The sequence below is a fragment of the Periplaneta americana genome, chromosome 7 (assembly GCF_040183065.1).
Source record: "Periplaneta americana isolate PAMFEO1 chromosome 7, P.americana_PAMFEO1_priV1, whole genome shotgun sequence".
Taxonomy (NCBI): domain Eukaryota; kingdom Metazoa; phylum Arthropoda; class Insecta; order Blattodea; family Blattidae; genus Periplaneta; species Periplaneta americana.
In genome coordinates this window covers 22,819,997-22,845,984 of record NC_091123.1, presented here as the reverse complement: position 1 = coordinate 22,845,984, position 25,988 = coordinate 22,819,997, and the positions used below count along the sequence as shown (strand labels likewise).

At 36.8% G+C, this 25,988-nt stretch overlaps 2 protein-coding genes across 3 annotated transcripts in view; one reads left to right on the top strand and one right to left on the bottom strand.

Moving 5' to 3' along the window:
• Myo61F (Myosin 61F) overlaps positions 1 to 25,988 on the bottom strand; it is a 321,197-nt gene that overhangs the window by 180,523 nt on the left and 114,686 nt on the right. Inside the window, exon 1 of one of the 2 annotated variants that reach the window (XM_069830415.1) lies at positions 23,409 to 23,532. The exons of the other annotated variant lie outside the window; for it this stretch is intronic. Within the exon in view, the coding sequence (XP_069686516.1) occupies positions 23,409 to 23,428 (20 nt within the window). The 5' untranslated portion in view covers positions 23,429 to 23,532. Of the gene's footprint in view, positions 1 to 23,408; positions 23,533 to 25,988 lie in introns of those variants that run through there. 2 annotated transcript variants of the gene reach the window in all.
• Positions 1,142 to 25,988, top strand: part of LOC138702974 (kinesin-like protein KIF12) — a 248,160-nt gene continuing 223,313 nt past the window's right edge. The window contains exon 1 of the mRNA XM_069830421.1: positions 1,142 to 1,222. The gene's annotated coding sequence lies outside the window, so the exon portion shown is untranslated. The remainder of the gene's footprint in view (positions 1,223 to 25,988) is intronic.

The following is a 25,988-nucleotide window of genomic DNA, read 5'->3' as shown; positions in this document are numbered from 1 at the left end:
CAGTATAAAAAGCTTGAAATTCGCTACTTAAACCTTCTATATTAGCCTAACTTCGTTCGTAGAGTTTTTATTCGCCATCACAACACTGCGTTGCTAGGAGATTGTTTATCGTTTGTCACTTATTATTTGTAGTGTTGTACTTTTTTGTTTTCGTTTGTCACTTGTTATTTGGAGTGCTTGTTTGTTTTGTTTATCGTTTGTCACTTGTTATTTGGAGTGTTGTGCTTTTTTGTTTATCGTTTGTCACTTGTTATTTGAAGTGTTGTGCTTTTAAACACGCCTTGAATTTTTGCGGATTTGAAGAATGTTTGTGGTATTTGTGGTCTAAAGAAATGGAGTGCCAAATGGAAGAAAAAGAAAGCCAACACTTCCGACATATTTTTCGGTTTGAGTTGAATAGAGGAGCATAGGCAGCGAAGGCGGCTCGAAACTTTTGTGTCGTGTACGAGGAGAATGCCATCTGAGAAAGCACTGTAAGAAAATGGTTCTGTATCGTTTCGACACACAACATCCCTTACAAAAGTTAAGTATCTATCCACAGAATATGTTGTTACGCGTCTGGTGCGATAAAGAGGGCGTCGCGTACTACGAAATGCTTCCCAGGAATATAACCATAACTGCTGAAATTTATTGTCAACAACACAAACGTCTTGCGGCCGCAGCTAAAGAAAAACGACTGGGAAGGCTGAATCAAATGCTTGCTACAACACGATAATGCACGCCTCCGCTCCGCTAACATGACGAAAAGAGCTATCCAAGAGCTTAGTTGGAATGTGATTCCACATCCCCCATATTCTCCCGATCTTGCGCCTTCAGATTTCCATCTTTTTCCGTTCTTTATCCAAAAAATCTTCAATGAAACTCCTTTGATAACGAAGGTGCTTTACAAACTTTGCTTGACGATTTCTGTAACTCAAAATCAGTAGATTTCTTCTGACGCGGAATCGAAAAACTACCCCAGCGTTGACAGAGGGTCATAGATAATGTAGGAGAATATATTACTAATTTATTTTTGTCTTCTATTCAACTCAGAAACTTTTGTCACCGCGAAAAAAACGCTATGAACTTTTGCATCAAGCCAATACAATTTCTTTCTCTTTCAGAAAATGAGTTTACGACACAGCCATGTTGTACTTACGTTGTAATGATGACATCATGCCACCTTCTATCGTCTTCATCAGTTATAAACAGGAGATTCACTCACCTGGAAAGAAGAAACAATGTAAGTAAGAAACTGCATGTTCAAAATTACGTGCCTGTATGTATCCAAAGGCTACCCATTTCACGTTACGTGACTCGGGTTCCACATATTACTGATAGGTGACAGGACTGTGACCCATTTTCAATTTGCACATTACACTGTGCATATGTATCCATAGGCGGAGAGAGAACAGTTTCCTTGGGGGGGGGGGAGGCAAACCAAAACCATAGAACCCCCATATAACGGGGTTATGGAGGATACCATTTACCTCCTCCCCCCGTTATAGCTTGACCGTGGTACAGTACAGCATATTAGAATATGATCATTTAATAAAGGTATTTTCGGAGGCATGTTTCTTACAGTGTTACATCCATATCCGCTATGTTTCAGACCGAGTTGTATATGGCTTGAACTGTATATCTACTACAAATTATAATAATAATTTTATTTATTTATTTATTTAATCTGGCAGAGCTAAGGCCAGTAGGCCTTCTCTTCCGCCCAGCCAGACTCTAATTCTAATTAAATACATTTGCTTACATAGTTATTACATTAATATCTAGATCATAAAACAACATGAAAGTAAATGATGAAAATTGGATAACTAATGTTAGTGTGACAATAATAAACACTGGTAAGAAATAGTTATAATAATAATGATAATAATAATAACAATAATAATAATAATAATAATAATGGTAATTATAATAGTAATAATAATAATAATAATAATAATAATAATAATAATGAGATAATTTATATATTTATCTGTGATATATATAACCATTAAACACTGAGAAACCTGAAACAGCTATTATTGTTGACAATAATTGTTAGAAAAATATCTCGTTAACCTATTCTTAAATTGATTTGATGTCTGACAGTCCCTGACATTACTCGGTAGGGAATTCCAAAGTCGAGGAACAGCCACAGTGAAAGAAGATGAATATGAGGATGTTCGGTGGGAGGGAATGGATAATATTGAGGAGTGTTGTGATCGTGTGTCTAGGTTATGATGGGTGGATAAATTTTGAAAACGAGACGCAAGATAGACAGGAGTGGAGAAATGTAATATGTGAAAGAGAAGGGAAAGACAGTGGATTTTCCTTAACTTAAAACAATCTCCCTATTTTTCTCTCTCGTACAGAAACACATGTATGCATCAATAATAGTCTCGTTTAATTATTAGGCAGCGGCATTCCTTTTAAGATTTGTAGGTCTTTATTGCATGCACCGATAATAAAATGAAAATGCGACGTTGTCACGTCTTGTTTGTTGCTGCTATATATTAATATAACATGGAACAAGACACACTGCTAAAATTTGCAACTGATTTATATATACACTCCGCGTGGAGTATTGTAGCGGCCTTCAAAAGACTTGACGACAATGGTCAGCGTGACATAATTAAAATTATTGAAACTACAAAGCTTCCGTCCATACACTCCGCGTGGAGTATTGTAGCGGCCTTCAAAAGACTTGACGACAATGGTCAGCGTGACATAATTAAAATTATTGAAACTACAAAGCTTCCGTCCATACACTCCGCGTGGAGTATTAGAGCGGCCTTCAAAAGACTTGACGACAATGGACAGCGCGACATAATTAAAATTATTGAAACTACAAAGCTTCCGTCCATACACTCCGCGTGGAGTATTGGAGCGGCCTTCAAAAGACTTGACGACAATGGTCAGCGTGACATAATTAAAATTATTGAAACTACAAAGCTTCCGTCCATACACTCCGCGTGGAGTATTAGAGCGGCCTTCAAAAGACTTGACGACAATGGACAGCGCGACATAATTAAAATTATTGAAACTACAAAGCTTTCGTCCTCTTTGACACCGCTAGCCTACTAATTGAACGTGGCTACTTTTAACAGTGCTAACAGATACTTTTTTTTTTTATCTGAAGCTTACCTTCCTGAAGATATCATATGAAATGTAAACTCTAATTATTATTTTATTATAATCTCGTCTTTAAGTTTACGCATTATATCGGGATCACTTTTCTTTTTTCTGCATTGTTGTGCAGTATGTTATTCATACATCTCCAAGTGGTGGCGTGGACACCTGCAGACTTCTGACACTTGAGTGCAGGCTGTTACAACAGAAAAATTACAGCGCTTCCATTCCTCAAATGAGGTATAGAAATTCTTATACATCGAGCAATTTAAAATGAATATTATAGTCCAGACACATGATCTGAAGACATTAATTCGTCGATTTAAGCATAGAAACTTAATCATAAACAAAAGCAAACAAGATCTTTTGAATTCAATATTTTCTAACGTTGAAAGAAAAAAAAATAGTTCAGACAAGTTTGGGGGGGGGGCACGGGGGCTGCTGCTGCTGCCGCTGATGATGATGATGATGATGATGATGATGATGATGATGATGATGATGATGATGGAAGGGGAAACCCGAAGCCGGCACATAGCCTACTCCCGTCGAATAGCACCAAGGGGGTCGCCAGGCTTAACATCCCCGTCCGAAAAAACGAATCACTACCAACAGTGACATATGCCTTCTCTTCATGTGCACTTCGGAGAAATTTGAGATTTAACCGGCATATTGGTGCACAATCTAGTGATTAGAAGTTGTGCACCGTCAACTTTTCTAGTCTTAAACGAAAATCTATAACTCCACCGGTGATCGAACCCGGACCGGCTGGAGTCTGCAGGCAGACACTCTACCAAATACCTTACTATAATAATACCGGATAGCTAGCAGTTCTGCGCGTGAACGACGCTGGTGCTGCTACCTAGGCGGCCGGTGTGGAGATACTCGCGAAACAAGCTGTAATCAACTGCAATGTATATTGTTGCTGGGCTAGTTAATAGTTTTATTAATTAGTGCTGTGTAAATATGTCAGGGTGTATATTATTTGCTGTTTATAATTGCTACAATTACAGCATTACAAATTGCTCCAAATCGTACTTTCGATTTCTGAGGGATCATAAAACGTGAGTCAACAAAATTCTTTAGCAGGCCTAATGCCTTTGTCTCTGTGTTGATAGAACAGTAAAAATTAGCCTTTTTATTTAGGCCTAATAAATGAATAGAAGTTAAAATATATTGGACATTTTAAGGTTTTAGCAAATTAAGTTTTATTGTTGCACACATGCCTTTACTAATTATTACAAGGATCAGATTACTACCATTTTTATCTTTGCAGTTGTCAGCAATGCGTATATAAAACGTTATTTTAAATTAATTCTTAATGTCAGAATTAATTTTGTCTCACTGAAGCAAAGAAAAAAATATGCAACAATTAATTACGGAAAATAATATGAAGCATTTCTCATAATATGCAGCTTTGATATAAAATAATGTTACATTAAATACGGCATTATTCAACATTTCTTAAGTTTCTCGTATATTATTCCACATTAGTACCCCACATTTTATACAATAGTTCGATTTCCGCTATCTTAATATTTGTATTTGTGGACGTAATTCCACGCCGCTCCGATAGATGTCAAGTCCGCGATATTTCGCACTTACATCAATGCTGCTAGCATACAGCTGTCCGGTATTATTATAGTAAGGTATTTGACTCTACCGCAGAGCTAACTCGGCGGACTGTTTAAAATGTCTTGTAGGTATGATATTAAAAACACGTGGCATTAAAATGCATAGTCCTATTAAATAAAATACATGTTCTTCGTGTTATTTGTAATTGTTACGATCCTTTTTTGGGATCGCGGAAGCTCATACTATTCTTGTCTGTCACTTTTGGACGTTATTGTTTATACCATAACCTAAACATTTTCTAAAAATTTCCAGACGTCTACTTCTAAGCGTACGTGCCTGCAGTTGTAAACAGAATATTAAAATCTACTCTTAAAGTATCACAAATGAAACACGTCCGTATAAACATGCGTTACTAAAAGCATGCGAAAGCATTGTTGCAGCTGTCCTTAATGATAGTTCTGAGAAACTAAAGAGAGATGGCAGTGTTCCAATCTGTATAGTGTATAATTTTACGGGTTTTAAGTTATTTATTGCAGCAACTATGCTTGGCGAATGATAAAATTGTTACAGGTCTTGGTTCTACTTACTCACCTATTAAGCTTAATTTTATAATTTCCTGTTTATTTTATAATTGTTGTGCTTATTTATGTGGCGACTAATTATTGCAAGTATGCCTGTTTCGATCATGGTTACACCATATGTGAGGAAGTTTCTGGTCTGGCCACAAATTTCAGTACTCGACGCGTAGATAAGTTATATATGCTTTCAAATCAAACTTCAATTCCAAAGTAATCCTAGACCTTACAGTCCGGTTTGAATCTCGTTGTGCCCAGCCAAAAGGTTAATTTTGAAAAAAAAAATCTATATCTGATCATTACAATATTAAATACAATGTAGTCATGAATAAATTCAAGGGAAAAATTGTTCCGGGACCGGGTATCGATTCTGGGATCTCTGGTTGAACGCACCAGCGCTCTAATGACTGAGCTACCCAGCAACTCCACCCGACCCTGTCTCAATTTTTCCTCTTATATCCACACAACTCGAGTGGGCTGACGAGACGCCAGAGACCCACAAACTCTGTGTGACTCGAAAGTGTGGTTTTTTGCTAACGTACCTACAGTAACGTATATATTATGCAAATCTAGTTTTCCAGTTCCCTGTGAAGCAGACGAATAATTTCAAGCTGGTGCGTTCAACCAGAGGTCCCGGATCGAGACCCGGCCCCGGAACAATTTTTCCCTTGAAATTATTCAAGTCTGCTTTACAGGGAGCTTTACCTGAAAAACTAGATTTGCACAATTTAGACCAGCGCCGGGCATGAGAGCGGCTCCGTATAGCCGGCTAGAGCTGCTCTCGCTCCCCAAGGCTCTTCAATTCCAAGCCGGAGCAGAACGCTCAAGCAGTGGCGGACTCACATTACAGCTACCTTCCTTGCATTAATATAATAAGAGCCACGGTTGTACTATTCATACAGTCTGTCAGTACATAATAGTTTATAAGGATATTACATCAGTCTATCGTACAGTACAGACTTTATAACACTGTTATTAATTTAATGAAATAAACTTCGCTACACACGCGCAAGCGCGCACACACACACACACAAATCATTAGGCTTATTTACAACATTTATATGCATAGCGCTTTAACAAGTACATAATGGTATTAATAATATAAACATATGTAATAAATGATTTCAACCAAAACACAAGAACAAAATTAATAATAAACACTCTCTTACACTTTTCTTTTGCACGAATAAACTATTGTAACAAAACCGTACTTATATCAATCTGAAATCAATAAATATTTTCTATTGAAACAAACTTTTTGAAATTCAATAATCAAAATAAATACATGGTTGTTTTCCGAGACTTATGAGGTAGTTTCATTTGCAGAAGCCGTTCAATGTTGGGATCAAATGAATTAGCCATGTTCAACCTCAAAATATAATTTAGGTTTTCGTCTGACATACAGCTTCTCAGGCGGATGCACCTTCAAAGTTCGCCTTCCTACTACAGAGTCAACCACTGCAATGACAGTGAGTGACGTATAGTATGCAAGGCGCAAGCGTCACACTGCTCGGGAGAATTGCTCTTCAAAGTAAACAGCGTTCATTTCTCAGAATCATGTAATATGCCCAGCCCTGGTCTAGACAGTTTGACCGTAATGGTGGGAGCACGGGGAACCATTCCAAAATGTCTTGCTAATTTCTGGATATCAATGGGATTAGATACACCATTCCTACGATTGGCCATTATCGCTCTAAAGGTGTCTGTTTCAATTTTGAGCAACCACCTTTATGGATCTAATAATTAATTTGTTAATTTAAGAACTGAATTCGGGACTCTGCAGTCTGTAGCCACTTCCTCTACCAACTTAGCTACCCGTCCGTCACTTAGGAAATCAATTCCATTCCAGTAATTTATTGTGAATTACATGAACAGTTTCGTCTGCAGTTTTGTGATGAACTCGCGTACCCGCTCGAGCTGAATGCCATCGACGCATTATGAACTTCTCGAGCTCTGTTACCGGCTAGATTAGTAATCAATCATGCTATAGACCAGACCCAAGACGTCCCAGTTCCTCATGTCTGGCCGGTCGGCCGCCCGGTCGTTCGCCCGTGTGTTTCGCACAGCTGTTTATAGTTCCTCTACCGAAATAGATCGCCCGCATGAGAAGTGTGATGGCAGGGAAACCCGCTGCAATTGCCTGCCACGCGGCCCAAATTAACACAAATGCATCGGGCTGCGCCTTGAGTCAGCGGCCAAATGTTACTAGGAAGCAATTGCAGCAGAAGTAGGCAGGTGTAGTTTACTGGGGGCAAGGGGGAATAGGGTCGCAGGTAAGAAGGAAGAAACGAAGCAATTAAGGTAGGTAGTGGCTTGGTGGGTGATAGATAGGAATGAGCTGCTCTGTGGTTCAAGTGTCAGCATGATGATCTTCTATCCAGACGGCTCGGATTCGATCGCCGACCAGGTCGTGATAGAATTTGTAGTGGACAATACAGTTGTTGCAGAGAGCTATTCTCGGGGAACTCCCGTTTCCCTCTAACATTCAACCAATACTCTTCACCTCCCTCTCATATCATGTCATCTGCAATAATAAAAATAGGCTGGGGTCAAGTCTTACGAATAGTATGCGTCGGATTCACGAATGTCATCCTGGCCACCTGCTTGACTTGAATAATCGTCGCGTATATACAGGTTGTTAAAAAAGTATCCAATATTTTAGGAGGTGATATTCTGCATCAAAACAAGAAAAAAATGTCTAATAAACATGGGTCCTACAACACATACTTTCTGACATCTGAACACTTGTTCATAGGAGGTGCTCAATGTGACGTCCATTTATGGCAATGCATTTTTCTGTCCTACAATACAGCAGACTACCAGATAATCATACCTTAGTTCATGCAATAATGATACGTCGCAAGGAATACTGAAAACAAAAGTCTGGTTGCGGATATGAGCGGGGTTCAGCAGATATGGTGTTATGAATTTTCGTAATCAGCATGTGTGGGCTGATGAAAATCCTCGTGCACTTGAAGAAACAAGGCATCAGCGCAGATTCTCAATTAACGTATGGGCAGGCGTTCTTGGCGATAGATTAAGGGCCATACTGGGGCTCGTTATCAAGACTTATTAACGTATTGCCTACCAAACTGGAGTATGTACCATGTCAGCAAAGACTACAGATGTGGTTCATGCATGATGGCACACCAGCACATTTTTTCCGTATTGAGCGTGAACACCTGACGCTGACAATTCAGGACCACTCGATTGATCGGGGAGGCCCCACACCTTGGCCTGTTCGTTCCCAAAACCTAAATCCCCTAGACTTTTGGTTATCAAGAACAACCAAGTCAATTTCAAAGAGTGCGTGATTCCTTATGCCGAAGGGCAAAGGAATGCATTGCCATGAATGGACGTCACATTGAGCACCTCCTACGAACAAGTGTCCAGATCTCAGAAATTATGTGTTGTAGGACCCATGTTTATTAGATATTATTTTCTTGTTTTGATAATACCACCTCCTAAAATATTGGATACTGTTTTTACACCCTGTGTAGAGCCAACAACAAGCCAATGCATGCCTAAAGTGTAAGGTGGAAAAGTCAATCCACGCAATGATAGGTATGTAAATATGTATCCGGGAAGGTAGGTAAAAGTCGAAAGTAATTCCTATTACGGGCCATCATAGCTCACAAGGTAACGAGAGGAAAATACTCCCGCGTTAGTACAAAATCGGCATTAGTAGCCGAAGGATCGTCATCCTACGTGCTTGTTGCCTTCGTCCCCAAGGAAGATTTCATTGAATTAATTTCTCTTAGAGACTGACACGATCCCAGGACCATAGTGCAGTCAGAAGGATTGGGTCAATTGGGAAAATCCATTACTCCATCGGGAATTGAACCCGCAACTTTCTGCTTGAGGCACAGCAACTTAATCACTAAGCAAATGCGTTACAACAGAACTGTAAAGATAGTCATTTATGTATGTACAGGATGTTTAATTTAAGCCGTTCATTTTTGTGTAGGCAGCCCAAATAACAGTGGAGACATGTGGCAGATATTTAATGGTTTCCAGGCGGAATCACGGATAGGTATAACGTCAACTGACATCACCCCGTGAATGTTACGAATTTGAGTCTTCTTGTGATTTATTTTATGTTAAACATTTTGCAGTCAAACTTTCATGTTAATTATTTATTTTATTTTGGCTTTCTAACATTTTCCCTAATTGTGTTTATCATTGGACAGTATTTTATCGAGTTATTTGCTCTTCTTAGAGTTCCGATAATATAACATTTCATCTTAAGGCCTAAGCTATCTCCAATCCCTCAAAAGAATTTATTTGTATTGATTCATTCGGAATAAAGAAGGGACATAACAAGAAAGTATATTTAAAGAACAGTTAGCGCAGAATTTTAACATCATTTATTAATTCACTCGTATTTCAAGATATTTGGACACTACCATGAAAATGTGACAACCTGGGCAAATCAAGAAAAAGCATTGAATTCAGATTGTGACAGTGTGGTCAAGACATACGAAATTGATGACAACCCGCATGGAGTTGCACTATGCCGACGTATTACGCTTTCAGCAACATCTTATATTCAATTATTGTTCTGTCGCTGTCTTTCACTTTCACTGTCACAAGTTTCAGAGATTCGAAACGTGAATATTTGCCGGCGGCAGAATTGGAGCTTTTATAGTTCTGCTATGGAACATTCTGGTTCGTATGATATTTCGATCGATTATATATTTTCGTTTTAAAGCAGTATTAACTAGAATCTTCTAGGATAACCTGGAATCGGAGTTCAAAATTAAATTGTACGAAAGGAAGAACGGAGATCGAACTTTCTGAGGCAGTCGAAACTTCATATGAACCCATCACTGTATCTAAGAGCCATACACTACTTCGAGAGATCCGCGTATTAGAAATGAATTTATGCTCGACCATGCCGAAATGTAGTAATTATACACCTGGTAGCAGCCCTTTAATGGATCTCATTAAAGTACACCTATTCATTAAAGTTCAGGTGTTCCACCAATCAGAAAACACCATTGCAGCAATATGAAAGCGCAAGTATCGATTATTCTCGGATATGCAATCGATAGACAACTAGCGAAACGTCACGGAGGCTGGAAATCCAATACTGTCGCAGAAGGTTATGTTCTGTTACTATAATAATTAGCGTTAATTGTAAATAATATTCAAATAAATTCAATTTGTCACCTCGTTTTTCAATGTCTAAATCAATTTCAAGGTTATATCAAGATTAAACTAATGTGTATTTTACTCTCTAGATTATATCAAGGTCAATCACATTTGTTTCTCGGAAAAAATCAATACTTTCGCTTCTGCGCATATCTCACAATTTACGAGATATTGCACAAGGTCAGTTCCGCTCGCCAGTCAGATAAGAATAACATGAATGCTTATGAATAATTTCAAGTTAGAAATATGGTCCAGCATAAAAAGTCGTATGAAACTTGCCTATAATGGTAATTAAGACGCTCGTATGAAAATTATGAAACTCGCTTGTGCTCGTTTCATGAACATACTCGCGTCTTAATTACTACCATTATAGGCTCGTTGCATAATGTACTATTCTTTACTCAAACGCGTCACATTAATCAATATATCAATCATATCACACATCTATGTCTATTTATTATTTTAGCTGTTTTTAATCATGAAGACTAAAACTAAAATACAAGCGCTGCGAGTTACAGAATTTCAACGACGAACAGTTGTATGTACCCACCTCTACTCATGTTGTTTATGATATCTAAAAGAATATATGAACTACTAGAGTCAGACACCCGGTACATAAGTTACGAAAATATTCTAAGATCGATTTCTTAGTTACAATAGTATGAAATACTTGTGTGCCGAAATACGTTTCTGTGCACTGCGGATAAATCTTATGGCATTCACCAAGATCAATGAACAGTGTTTTTGCAGACATTTAGTACAGGAAACAAGCTGTAGAAAACTGGGTCTCTGTGATTTGGCGGTACAGGAAATACTTCGTTACCACGGTATTGGAAACAAGCACGGCGTCAGAAGGAAGGTGTTAAATGAGTATTTCTTAGAACCCTTGCATTGAGACATTCATTCTAGATTCTGACGCAAATGCTGACAAGAACTAATGTCATCTCATTCATTCTCAAGCCGCCATCGAGACATTTCCTGACAACCGTCGTATGACAAATTTTCCAATCAAAAAAGCGAAAAAAATGTGACTATCATGATATAACCACAGTCTAGTTTATGCAGTCACGAAGCTCAATATGTAGGGAATATGCGTCCATAGATAGTTGCTAACCTCTAGGATCGCTACTATCGCCTCATCACAGACAATGAGAAATAGTACAGACACAGCACCCTCAACAACTCAAGCTTCGTGACTGTATATGCTAGACTGTGATATAATTTAAACATAATAAAACTTGATAAACTTAACTTTTCGCTTATAAAACAGCGGAATTTAAGCATATACATTTTTTTCACTTGGTTATTTAATGACACTGTATCAACTAATAGGTTATTTAGCGTCGCTACGTTTGATGATAGCGAGGTGGTATTTGACGAGATGAGACCGAGGATTCGCCTTAGATTACCTGACATTCACATTTCGGTTGGGAAAAACCTCGGAATAACATCAGCCAGGTAATCAGTCAAAGCGGGAATGGAACCCACGCCCGAGAGTAACTCCGGATCAGCAGACAAACACGCTACCGCCTGAGATACGCCGGTGGCTAGGAATTTATTCGAAGCAGATATTTTTAAAGTTAAATGTTAATTTTTTTACGAAATTTTAATGGAAAGTGCCTAAAATAATATAATTTATTGCATTTATTGAAAGTCACAAATGTGTGCGTGAACTAACACAATAAGCTTTGGTGAAGCTAAGCTCCCTGAGCGCTGTACTATTCCATGGGAGACTCACACAAAGTTCTCTACACAACAGTTAAGGTATATGTACAACTTTACATACAAAAAATTTTGTTTTGTATAATTTTGCTCTGTAAAATTTTTATACAATTGAGAATGGTACCAGAAAGAGAATGAAGTGAACAGATCCCTTGAAATTATGTCTAAATTGTTTTTAAAAATTATTTTGTTTATAATTTTGACATGCAACTTGGAACATGATAGCTCATGCAGTTTTTAAGATAGAGCCACAGTTCTTCACTCTTTTATAGCTAAAACTATTCTTTAGTGCCTGACATAGAGCTATTTTTCATTTTATTTACATTAATTAAATATTACCATATATGTAACTTACAATAATATTTTATGTTGCATAAATCATGTAAAAAATCCATAGATAATTATTAATTACATTAATGTTATTTTACTCATTGTCAGGCACTGGGGGATATTTCAAGCTTCAAAATGACACCAATATCTTCTTGGCATCACCATATTTGGCTGAGATATCATGTTTGAAAGAATTAAATATTCTAAAATTACTATTTACAGGAAATGAGCCACAAACTTTCAGAACCTAGAAGACTCCATCATCATATGTCACCCCTTTAGCAGCTTCATGTCGGTCCAGTTTCAGCTTCTTTCTGCCTCTCAAATACCTCCGCCTTGTTTTAACTTCAGGTATTGAATGTGTTTTTTTTTTTGGCGTTTTTGTCCCTATTTCCATTGATGCAACAAATCCTGCGATGGTGTTTGTCCCAGGGTTTATGCCCATCCTCCTCAGAATTGTAATTTATACTTTTGGACTCTTATTAAAATGACGTACTACATCACTGACACACAAATTTACAGTTTTATGACTAACAGTAAAAGATTATAAATTACTTCATTATGTAATCAAGTTTTTTCAATCTAATGATCATGCCCAGATATCTATGCATCTATTTCGGGACTAGAAAGAAGTTTATTTTACAAGCAATGCTGGACGAGGGGATTGACTGCTACGGAGATCACTCCAAAAGTAATGCACTCCAAAAGTAAGTGACCGTGGCTGATGACGCAGCATTTTGGAAAATGGGACTTATCTGAAAAACCATAAGGCATAAATCGAAAATTCTTATATCAAATTAAAGAGGAGAAAATTCTCTATTAAAATAGTTATATTTTGAAAATTCTAATTTTTCATCATTTTTTGCGTTTTGTGGCTTTGTGTTGATAGAAAACTAAGTATTGTTAAAAAGTACAAAGAATCTTAAAATTCTCTTGATGATACAAATCTCTAATTTTTGTAGGAATTTTCAGTGATATATTCTGTATGACGGGAATCAAAAGGGTGTATCTTTTAAATGCGAAATAACACCGAATTTATGCGTTTTTGTGTGAAATAACACCGAAATTTAAGATTTTTATTCACCGTAAAATAGGATTCTTAATCATAAACTGGTAACAGCGCTCACCTTGGGATACGCCTCGTCTCTCGGACGCACATTAGGCCTACATGAATCTCATTTGGTTGCTTATTCTGGAATTGTAGCGATTAACGTACCCAATGAAGTGGAACATAGATTCTTCGTCCGTGAAAATTAAATGTTTTGAGTAGGCTCCATCATTGCCAATTCCATGTATTTCTGATTCGCAATTTTACACGTCTGACACGATCTCAAACTTTTATTTCATGCTTAAACTGAATCCTGCACGCTTACATTCCTATTCTTCTTTGACATTAGCTCGTTAACAGTTTCATTGACAATTAACGCCCAACATAACATTAAGACGGGATGAGCATCGTTCCCTAGATGGGATAAGAACCCGCGGTCGTGGCTTTCACGCGGAACGAAAGCTGCAACTTGTTCTCTGTACTGCAGTACCTGATTTCAGCTGATCACGGACGCTTAAAGTTTCCTTATATTCGCCAAATCATCATCTTAAGAAGTCGTCGACACTCTTATAACAGCTTTGGTTTGAAGCGGCTAAATTAAGTAATGAAAGAAAACAGGAATCTTTGTGTACGTGACAGCAAGTGTATGAGAAACGAAATATAATTTCTTCTTAATTAAATATTGACTTCGTAGAACATATTATAAAAAAAATCAAAAACATAATAGCTATCTTTTTCCATGATACTCGTACTACAAATTTTTAGGGTAATTTCCGTCTTTCTTTTATTTCCTGTATCAATAAGAAATTTTACTTACTCCTGATATTACAAAATTTACGTATATTTTTTTTAAATTCGACTCGAATGGTTTCACAAAATCTAAGATAGTTTATAATGAATATGTCCAACGTTTTCTTGATCAGACAACATTCCATTTTCTTCTTTATTTGTAATTATACTAGGGCATTCGATAAGTAATGGCAATAATGCTGTAGATCAGTGCTCCTAGCGGTGACCATTGAAATCTTGTACTACGTAAGTAGCTCTTTCTGATTTGTAGTAAACAATACAGCCCTAAAGGTACGAACAAAGGTGCTTCATAAAAATCCAAGTTGCAAGAGAAAAACATGCAACTCAGTTCTTTAGGGGATTACAAGAAGCCTGTGGGAGAAAAGTCCTACCATACTGAACTATTGCAAGTTGGGTGGAAGCGAGGCATTCGCTTTCAATCAAGAGTTGACATCCGAAGAGCATTAGATTGTTCAGTGAGAGATATATCAACAAGTGATGCTGCAGATGGAGTCCGCCGTCTTTAAAGAATTTGGCAACGTATTGTTGACATGACAGGAGACTATATTTGAAGTATGTAATGTCAGAAGTAACCTAAATAAATTTAGTGTGAAACAGTAACTATGTTGCCATTACTTATCGAATGTCCTAGTATATTTAAAATGACATTTTATGTGGCTCTATTTTAAATATTCTCCGTTTGCCAATGTAATATACAGGATGATTCATAAATATTTGTACAAGCTTTGGAAATGAGTTCTCCATACGTAAACAAGAACAATGTGTCATATAGCGTGTGCGTAATATCCGGAAATACCAAATTTGTAAGTTATAATCGAAAGATTGTGTTCAACACTTGGGTTTTGAAGTACAGTCCAATAGCTTGTTGACACAAACAATTTCTACCATCGAAATAAATTATCGATGTCCACACCTGTGGAGTAACGGTTAGCGAGTCTGGCCGCGAAACCAGGTGGCCCGGGTTCGAATCCCGGTCGGACAAATTACCTTGTTGAGGTTTTTTCCGGGGTTTTCCCTCAACCCCATATGAGCAAATGCTGGGTAACTATTGGTGCTGGACCCCGGACTCATTTCACCGGCATTATCACCATCTCATTCGGACGCTAAATAACCTGAGATGTTGATACAGCGTCGTAAAATAACTTACTAAAAAAAGTTATCGATAAATGATAACTCTACTTGCCGAGGTAGTTGGATATAATTAGACATGTTCATGAATGCACTGAACCAGATGGATGACGGTTTGAGGATTTGTGTGAATTGTGAATCGACAAACAGTAGAAGTGAAGACATGAGCGGAAAAACTTTTTTAAAATGGAGAAAAATAGAGTTTTGTGAATGAAGCTGAAGAAAAAACATTACAGTTATTATACTCAAGACTAATTAATTACTTGGGCCTATATTGGTCATATGTTATTGTAGCTAAGAAGTAAAATATGACATGTCTTTTTGTCGTTGAACATGTGTGTGGTGCTCATGCACGAATCTTTCCCGTTTCCAAAACAAAAGGTAAATTCGTAGGGGGGAGTCGGGTAATATCGGACAGCGGGTAATATCGGACAGTGAGTTTCTTTCTTCTACCACACGATGATAGTACCTGATTGACAATGTTACGTTTCTGTGATGTCGCATAGAGAAATGTAACCATGTCATTCAGGTACTACCATATGGTGGTAGATGAAAGAAACGCACTGTCCGATATTACCCGATGTCCGATACTACCCGACTCTCCCCTAAAAAGAAACGCATTAAAGTGGGATTTTTTTTTTCCACAATCGATATAATATAGATTTGCCCAACTACCCCGCCCAAAGGAAAAGTCATAAGAAGTTTTTTTTACTTATTCCCATAACTACTATCCATTCTGAAGATATTTAACCCTTTTTGAACACTTTAGTTACGGTACTTGATGTTTGAAATACGCGTTCCTTTTAAGCTAGATCCATATTCCTGGCTTTACCTAATGCACGTAGACTGAGACTTCAATGTTTTTTTTTTAACTAATGGCGGGTACTTGCTTGTTCATCATTCATCTGTATGAAGCTATATTTACCGACAGAACCGTTGCCCAAGGTGCACCAGAGGAGTCTGGCCTACGTTACATCCGAGATGAGATGAGGATGGAGATGCTACAGGGGACCACAGTCTACTATATACAGTCACGAAGCTTGAGTTTTGAGGGTGCTAGAAACAATAGACTGTGACGGTACTATTTTGCATTGTCTGTAGTGAGGCGATATTACGATCCTAGTGGTGAGCAACTATCTAATGCTGGCATATTTACTACGTATTGAGCTTCGCGACTGTATATACTAGACTGTGAGGGGACCTGGAGCTTCCAGAGAAAAAAAAACCTCTGTGTTACCTGGACCACGCGCTTGCCCAACACATGTTATAAATCGGGGGTACGCTGGGAATCGAACCATGGTCCACATGATTATTAAGTCCAGCGCTCGAGTCACTAGATCACCATGGCGGCAGGCTTCAATGTCAACTACAAAAATACGATACAAATTGCATCTGTACACATAATCAGCCACGTTCAATTCAATAACGTAACTGGTGAAATGGAAAAGTTTTATGTAACACATGGCACCACCTTCCAAGGCCTCGTATTTCTTCATTTCCAATGATGTCACGAAGTTACTATTATGCACACGGTAATTCTAAGCCAAAAATGGTCGTCTGAATAGTTAACGCATGTAAGACTTGTAGAACAATGAACAGTTGAATATCGTGAGCTAAGAGATCGTAAAATTGAAACATTCGCATTGTTAACACAACCAGTTTATTAGGACCAGGAGACTTTGTGTGGAGTTGCAATCTTTATTCAGGCAACACTGTATTGCAATAGAAAACTGAAGAAATCATTCGAACCTTCACTTCTACAACCATGTACAGAGAAACGATGGCGATTTTGACAGTGTAATTGACAATGATCATGTCGATGGTGTTTGGATAAAGGGAGATGAGTCATAAAAATGAGTTTTTGAGACAAATGAAAATTAAACTTTGGACCCTTATTCCAAATAATTTTCTACACAAATGCTAGTATTAGGACAGTCTAGTATATACAGTCACGAAGCTTGAGTTGTGAGGGTACTGGGAACAATAGACTGTGCTGGTACTATTTCGCATTGTCTGTGATGAGGCGATACTAGCGATCCTAGAGGTTAGCAACTATCTATGGATGCATATTTACTACGTATTGAGCTTCGTGACTGTATACCGGTAGACCTATACTAGACTGTGGTATTAGTCTGTTTTTTGCACATCCATATGTGGAATTTAACTTGCGTATTCATCTGGGGAACAAAACTCCATTTTAATAATTTCAAGGGAAAAATATTCCAGGGCCGGGTATTAATATACGTCACTATTCGTTAACAGAAATCCACAATTCAAGACTAACAGAGTTTGTGGGCACTCAATGTTGGGTTTTTGACGGCCTGTCAGCCCACTTGAGGTATGTGGATGTAAATGGAAGAAATGAGTCGGTGTCTGGTACAGTTCCTGGGTAGCTCATCGGTAGAGCGTTGATTCGATATCCGGCCACGGAACAATTTTTCCCTTGACATTATTCAAATCAACTTCACAGTGAGTTATACCTGAAAGCCAGATTTTCAAAATTCCATTTGCACAAAAAATTACTTAACCTCCTTTACATGAACACAATCGATAATATCATCTGAAATTTGTTAATATATTTTTGGATTTTCTGGTCCTAATGACGTTACTTCCTTTATCTTACGGTCTCTGTCGATACATTCCCCATCTTTTAATTTTATATAATATTACTTATGATCATATTACCCCATTCCTGGAAGCAATAGGTTGGCTTAAGCTAGATAAGAAAAGAAATTTACATTCACTTCTCCTTCTCTTCGAAATCTTGAACTTTTCTGTTCCTTCGTACCTGTCGTCTCGCTTCACTTATCTTTCTTCCCACCATAATCTGAACACACGCTCTCGCCATGAAACAACACTAACAATACCATCCCATCGCACCTCCTCATACTCATCCTCTTTCACAATAGCCCTGTCAAGACTCTGGAATTCGTTACCTGCTAGCATCAGGGACTGTCGAAATAAAATTGAATTCAAACGCAAACTTACTAGGCACTTGGCCAGTAATTGAGACTCGTTCAGACATGGTTTCGTGTAAATAGTTATCATATTCTATCACAAAATATTTCAATATCAGGTAATTTCATCACTATACAATTTTGTTATTCTAGGCTTAATTTGTAATTCAGTAAATACCAAAAAATATTCTCTGTCCTTAACTTCTATGATAAATTGCCTAGCTTTCATTAATCAGATAATCATTTCGTACTTTGATTTTTATTGTAATTGTAATTGTAAATTTAATATTAATTGTAATTCTGTTCTTCATATTATAGTTGTAATCCCCTGGTAGAGAGGCAAAGAAGGCCTGACGGCCTTATCTCTACCAGGTTAAATAAATAAATACTACTACTAATTACTTACTTCGATTCCATCTAATCCCTGGTATAAAAGCTTTGCAGCGTTTCCATTTCCTCTGAGGGTTGCATTTTGTGAACTCCATTTGCATGAAATGACCATTACTATCTCTATACGAATCGTGCGCTCATTTTAAAATAGGTTTACGTCCCTTAATTAAAGCATTACAGCAAATTATTTAACCAGGATATCTCTATATTGTGAATAATCGTGTGATTCATTCTTCTTTAAATGGGTATCTGAAAATGGATGTGACATAGCAGCATACCGGTAGGGCCTACGTCAGATTTGTGTAGGAATTATCAACTTGGGCTTAATTGTTTACGAATACTCGAAGTCTCTCCAGAAATCATTCAAGCCTAATATAAAAATACTGTATTAACTCAAAATAAGTACTAATAAAGTAATTAAAATAAAATTATTTGCACTAAGTATTTATAAAGTACACAAACATACCATAAAACAGCGATTAATAGCTTAGTTAGCAATAGAATTTATGAAAGTGTAAAATAGAACTATGTATTCATCCAGCCACTGGTGATATCATCTAATGGAGTCATCCTTCGCAACCTTCAGCACATCTCTACAACGCCTTGGCATATCGCACATATTACCAACCTTGCAGATATTAGTAATTTAGGAATCTTAAAATAATGTCCTAAGATTTCTCGTTCCTCGCCAGTCGTATCGCCAGCAGTCCAAAATTTCCGTTAATCTGAACAGGAGAAAACAAAACTTCACTGAAACTTTAGCCAACCTCGTCAGAAAGCGATAATTCTGTGAAAAGGAAAGAAAAAAACCGTTAAAAAAATACCTACAAGTTTAATCCCCTTACGTCAGATCAAACTTTTTACGAATCGTTTTGAATAAATAAATAATTAGCCACAACGCTGTTTAATAAGCACTACAAGATGCTGAATTTTGATATTTATTTGTCAGACAACTTTACAATTCATAGTTATGGTGGACCTTTACATTTCTGCTTTTCGATCCACCATCTCTTTAATATAGAGGGTAAAGGTTGGCAATACTGTGATAAGAGTAATATTGTGATAGTTCTTTTGAGAATTTTTTTACAGTTTTACTGAGCGAGAGAAAGATGTTTTTTTTTTTTGCGTCAACGTATTAAGGGAATGTTCGTGGACAAGTTTTTGCACAAAACCGGTCCTTCTCTCGCTCAGTAAAATTGTAATAAATTCTCAAAAATAACTATCACAATATTACCAACCTTTACCCTACCACCCTTTTATGTCAATATATTCATTTGCCTGATTATACTTCCTATTCTTCTGCTTTAATTGAATTGCTGTCTATCCTTCTCTTCTATTCTCTCTCCTACCTAGACTCTCTCCCTTCCATTTCTCACTTTCCTATTAAATATTGCATATTCCTTTCCTTAATAATTTATATTATTTATTTATTTATTTATTTATTTATTTAGTTTTATTCTCTATTCTCAAATCTACACGATTGATACATTTATTGAACACGCCTCGGCAGTTCTTGACACTTAGAAAAGTTAAGATTTTTACGGATTTCTTCGGACGAATAATTTCTGAAGAAATTGTAGACATTACACATAATTTTCCTAACAGTGCTACTATATCCACTGGATATATTACTGCTGGCCTTGCTGAATGACATAATTGAATTTTGTATTACTAATAAACAAATAAAGTAACAAACTGATAAGAACACACAGAAAACGTTTATTACAAACGAATTATTGATTTCACTGACACACAGAAAGCACGTCGAATACCTAACGTAACGCAAACATAAATCATTTTGGGCTTTCGCTTCAAAATTACTTTTATCTAGTGCTGTTGATCGATCAAAATATTTAATCGATTAACTATTTGAATTTAATCGATTAATCGAGTTTTGATCGATTTGAAAAAATGTTTTAATTTACTATAATACACAATTATTGTTAAATTTAACTTGTGTTCGGTGATAAGCATAAGCATTAAATGTTGTATATCTGTATATACTGTATCGTTATATTACAAAACAACTATTTTAATTATTTACTAACATATTTTATTATAAGGCTTATAATTTATTGTGTCAATTTCTCCGGGAATTTTTGAGACAAACATAAATAACAAAAAGTATGAAGACTCATCTAGTTAATATTGCTTCATCCATGATTTTAAACATGTGAGTGGATTCATATGCTCCGAATTAAGTGCCGCTCTACGTTTAGTAACAATGTTTCCTGCATCAGTAGGCCTAAACATGAAATTTTTTTTTCTTTCAAGCACTTCTCCACGATCGTTCAATTTAAATCCAAACGCTTCACCGAGTTTACCTCTCAGATTCTCATGTGACTTAATGGAGTTTACACTTTTCACAGGTCACAGAAAACTGATTTTTTTTTTTCTTTATCAAACTAAACACACAACCTTCATATACAAACTCAGTACAGAAACTGCAAGCACCTGCAAAAGTACAGCGGTCGAAACAGAAGACTGGCTCCTATTGTAATCGAATTACCAGATTTTAGAAAGAGAATAAAATAGTTACGCTCTCATTTACAGTGTATCTAGACATGGCTATTTTATAAGGAATGAGGGAGACGAATCCCAGAAAAGTATGTATTTCATATGCTAGGAGGATGAGCTGGAAGTTTTCTTGGAAAACCATAAAACTTAATAAGGGTTTCGCATTGTGTTTCAACTTTCAATAGAGGTAGACTAGGTCACTGTCCTCATATTACCATCTCTTTTTGAAGTGTTTGTGCAAAGGTTTTCCCTACGCTACCTGTTTTGCAGTTAGAAAATAACAGTACTATTGTGCTTTTAAGTATGCAATTACCGAGAGAGGAATATTGTCGGAAGTTTTAGTATGAGTTTGTATTAACAAAATAATAATTAATATAAACTACAACCCACTAATTTAATGACCCGATTATTCGATTAAATATTTTGATCGATTAATCTTACAACAGAAATTGATCGATTAATCGATTAAATCCCACAACACTACTTTTATTTAATGTTTATGTAGCTGAATGAATACTGTTTACAGTTAATAGTCTTGGCGAGTTGGTGCTGCGAAGGTTTTCTTATCGGCACGCAGCTGTATAAATATCACTCGTGGAAGACTATAAAAAAAACATGAATCGGCTGGACGCGATTAAGACGCATAAAATGAGAACTAATTGGCGTGGAAATTAGATTCTTGTTTCTATACATTCAGAAAAATAACATCATTCAACCTAATCACATGTAGGCACCCTGTCACGAAGAACTTGTCCGAGCGCACGTATTATTTTTACGAGCGGCGTCAACGAATATCCGTACGCGGCAACGCAGCGCTGTTGCTACTGGCTACTGCAGTACAAGTAAACACGCCCCAAACATCAGGAGATTTTGATCGCAATATAGTCCCCTTTTTGATCTCAGTGCCTCAATTGTTAACAGCCACACAATTGCTGGATTAAAACACAGCAGAAATTTTGGACCCAAAATATATAATACATTAATTAGAGCTTACCCTGAGCTAAGTACACTTAACACACATAGATTTAAGAAACAAATCAGATTAATTATTTAATTGTTTAAGCTAATTGAGTTAAAATTGTTACTCTAATATTCATGTACTTCTGTATTTTCTATTTGTATATAGACCCTGTTATTACATGCTGTATGTATTTTACCATTTATTAATGTGATTGTGCTCAATGAACTCTCGTAATTTTGTGATATATTTTGTATAACTGATCTGAACTGCGCCCGAGCACGAGCTTCTGCTCTTTCGGGCTGCAATGCCTAATGTAGCTCAAGTGTATAGTATTAATAAATATTATTAATATTATTATATAGTTAAATTCGATATTTTCTTGTTTTATTTTATTTTAGTAGGTTATTTTACGACGCTTTATCAACAGCTTAGGTTATTTAGCGTCTGAATGAGATGAAGGTGATAATGCCGGTGAAATGAGTCCGGGGTCCAGCACCGAAAGTTACCCAGCATTTGCTCATCTTGGGTTGAGGGAAAACCCCGGAAAAAACCTCAACCAGGTAACTTGCCCCGACCGGGAATCGAACCCGGGCCACCTGGTTTCGCGCCCAGACGCGCTGACCGTTACTCCACAAGTGTGGACGATATTTTCTTGTACACGTGACAATATAATACATGTTTTAAAAATGGTCATAATTAAACACATTAAAATACAAAGTGTTAATACATTAAATATTCATTATATGAGGTCTCGCCATCCTCACTGAATATTAACACGACTACTATGAAGTAGACAATGTGTATTATCACCATTAAATCGAGACATTCCAAACTACCACAAATTATTAAATCAGTAAAATCGTCTGTCTTTCTTTAGGCTTAGCAAACAAACCTATGACGCCATCAACGTAAAAAAAACTGCGGAAGCTCCCATTCAAAATTGAACACGAGGTGTATTATCTAAGACATAATCGGAACCACTTTCGAAAGACCTAGTATGATACGTAAGGAAGTGTTGTGTTTTCCATCTCTCTTGAGGAGACATTGCACGTCATCATTTGGGAACTTCTGGCGTAAATTATTAACTTCACAATTAATGTATTTATATCCTGTTAACGTTAAACGGGCGACAAGCTCACCTGTCGTCTTCGTCTTCCATGACGTGTGGAGGAAGTAGCAAGTTCCGTGTGTCTCCTAGGCAACAGCAGACTCGTCTGACGCAAGGAAGGTGCCAGCAATTAGCTCCAGCCTTATACTACCAAAACAAGTTACGTAGGCAGCCTGAAATACATACGTACTATTGATACTCTCATCGCTTCTCATATATTCAGGAGGCTGCGTCCTTGGTTACGGCATTATTTTCATATTGCATGGTTAATGCTCTTAGTTCACACTGTTAGCAAGGTCAGACTTCCCATACGGCACTTGTGATAATCATCATGTTGATGTAGACTCTTCTAAACACCGTCCAGAGAGGCGTACCCAGGGTTGCCAAATTTGTTCTAAGAAAATGCAGGTAGTAAGGAATCCACAAAATTTCACACAGAAAATTGACAAATTACTTACTTAGTTATTCTTTACTAAAATAACTCATTCTACACTTAAGCAGTAAGGCTTAAATTAAGAGTCTTTCGAGACATCTTGCTTCGTGTAGTAAGTTTATCATGTTTAACAAATTGTAAAAATTCCTTGCATGAGTAGTTGAGTTGACTGGAATTTACAGCTCTGATTTGACTACATGTGTCGAGTTCCTGTTTCGAATATCATTCTGTCTACTTATAGTACAGCAGAGAAAACACTATGATGTTAGGCATATTACCCGAAATCTAGTCATAGGCCATGTCTTTCTCTCTCTCACAGGGTAACAACAGAAGATCGCAGCGCCGCTGTTCCAGATACAAAATGGTCACCTGTAGGCCTGCTAGTACTACCTGGTATGTTTAGAACAAAACTCACCAATTTTCCCAAATATGTAACATTAACATAGTTTGATTTTAAAATGGTGAGCACTGAAAGCCATTTCTGGAAAGCATTAGGCCTACCTTCTACAGAGACTGCACATTTTAATGCATCTCTGGCACAACAAAATTCATCATATTATAAATTATCTGCTTTCACGGCAAAATTAAATGATTGAAATAATTATTTTTATATAATGCAAAAATAAATTAGAAAAATGCTCGAACCCTGGGCGCATCGTAGGGCTACAACTCAGTGACACTGAAGTGAAGGGTGTCAGTCAAGTAAATGCGGGGAGGAATGAAGGAAATTTATTTATTCGGTTGGTAGAATTAAGATATTCAAGACTTCCCCTCCACTCGACCAGAACTACTACAAACAATATATATAACAAAAAAGAAAGAATTCAAAGTAAAAAGATATGGATGGAAGTGATTAACAGAGAGTAATTATGATAAAATGAAAGAAAATTTTACAAGGCCTAGTACCGAGACAACAATGCAATTGATAGTAGAAACGATTCACAAATAAATATGACGCCAATAAGTACAGTAGTTTGAAATTGTAATGAATAATGTCAATACAAAGAATTTGATTAATTTAGAAACTAATACCACATTTAAGCAAATTAACTATTTCTGCCTTTATATTCCCCGCATTTATTAATCACTCCATTTATGTGTGCATAATAATCTTTTCTTAAATTAAAATTAAGTTGAATGCTTCGTTAAGCTTTTACACGTAAATATTATTATAATGTCACATTCATTTGTTTCCTCTTTATGTTTTATCACGGCTGGATTCGATGCTACTTTGTTGTAATCAAATCATAATATTTTCAATAATCCAAGACCTACTGTAAATTGTCACCGTATTAACAGAAAGTGTGACCAGATTTCTCAATTTGTTAACCGCATAAACGTTTCACGTAAAAAAAAAAGTAAGGAAGAGATGGTAGAACGAAAGAAGCTATTAGGAGAAATGGATATAAATGAAAAGAATAAAAATAAAAGATAACAAAAGAAAGGGCAATGAAAATAAAAAACAAGAGAAGGAAAAGAATGAAAGTGAAAAAAAGAAATTCACAATTACCAAAAAAAAAAAAAAAAAAAAAAAGGGCAGGAATAAAGGCAAGAAGGAAGAGAAGTATCTTAAAACGGAATCAAACTGAAATATGCAAGATGAAAGCTACAGTATAATTATTTACATACATGAAAATCAATATAGGTTAAGCCAACATATTATTTTAGTTCATCAAAATACGTAGGTAGAAAAATACTTTTTGACCATTCTGTATAAAGCTTCTAATCGTAGCAATCGAAAACCAGCACGTGACTCTGAACCTAGACTTCTTGTTAACGGAAAAATATGGACGACATGAGTTCTGGATGTAACACATTTATCTGTGTGCCCTTGCCCATAATGGTTAAGTAATCCTCCACTATGTCTTTAAAAGGCAGAACATAATCTTTATTGCCAGCGTGACTTGCAACCAACATCTGACATCAACTTTCCCAACCTGCGCTCTATATGTTGGGCTTGAAACAAATATAAAGCATGCAGTGCGCGTGTACGAATTTAATACACAGAGCTACTGATTTATTGTGTCCCCCAGAGTTCCACGACTGCACTTCACAACACCTTTCCTAACCTATGCCCTATACTTTGAATTTGAGACGAGTTGAAAGCATGCAGTGTGCGTGTATGGAATTTTATTGCTGCTAGGGTGATGGTATTTGCCAATACGAGGCCGAGATTCG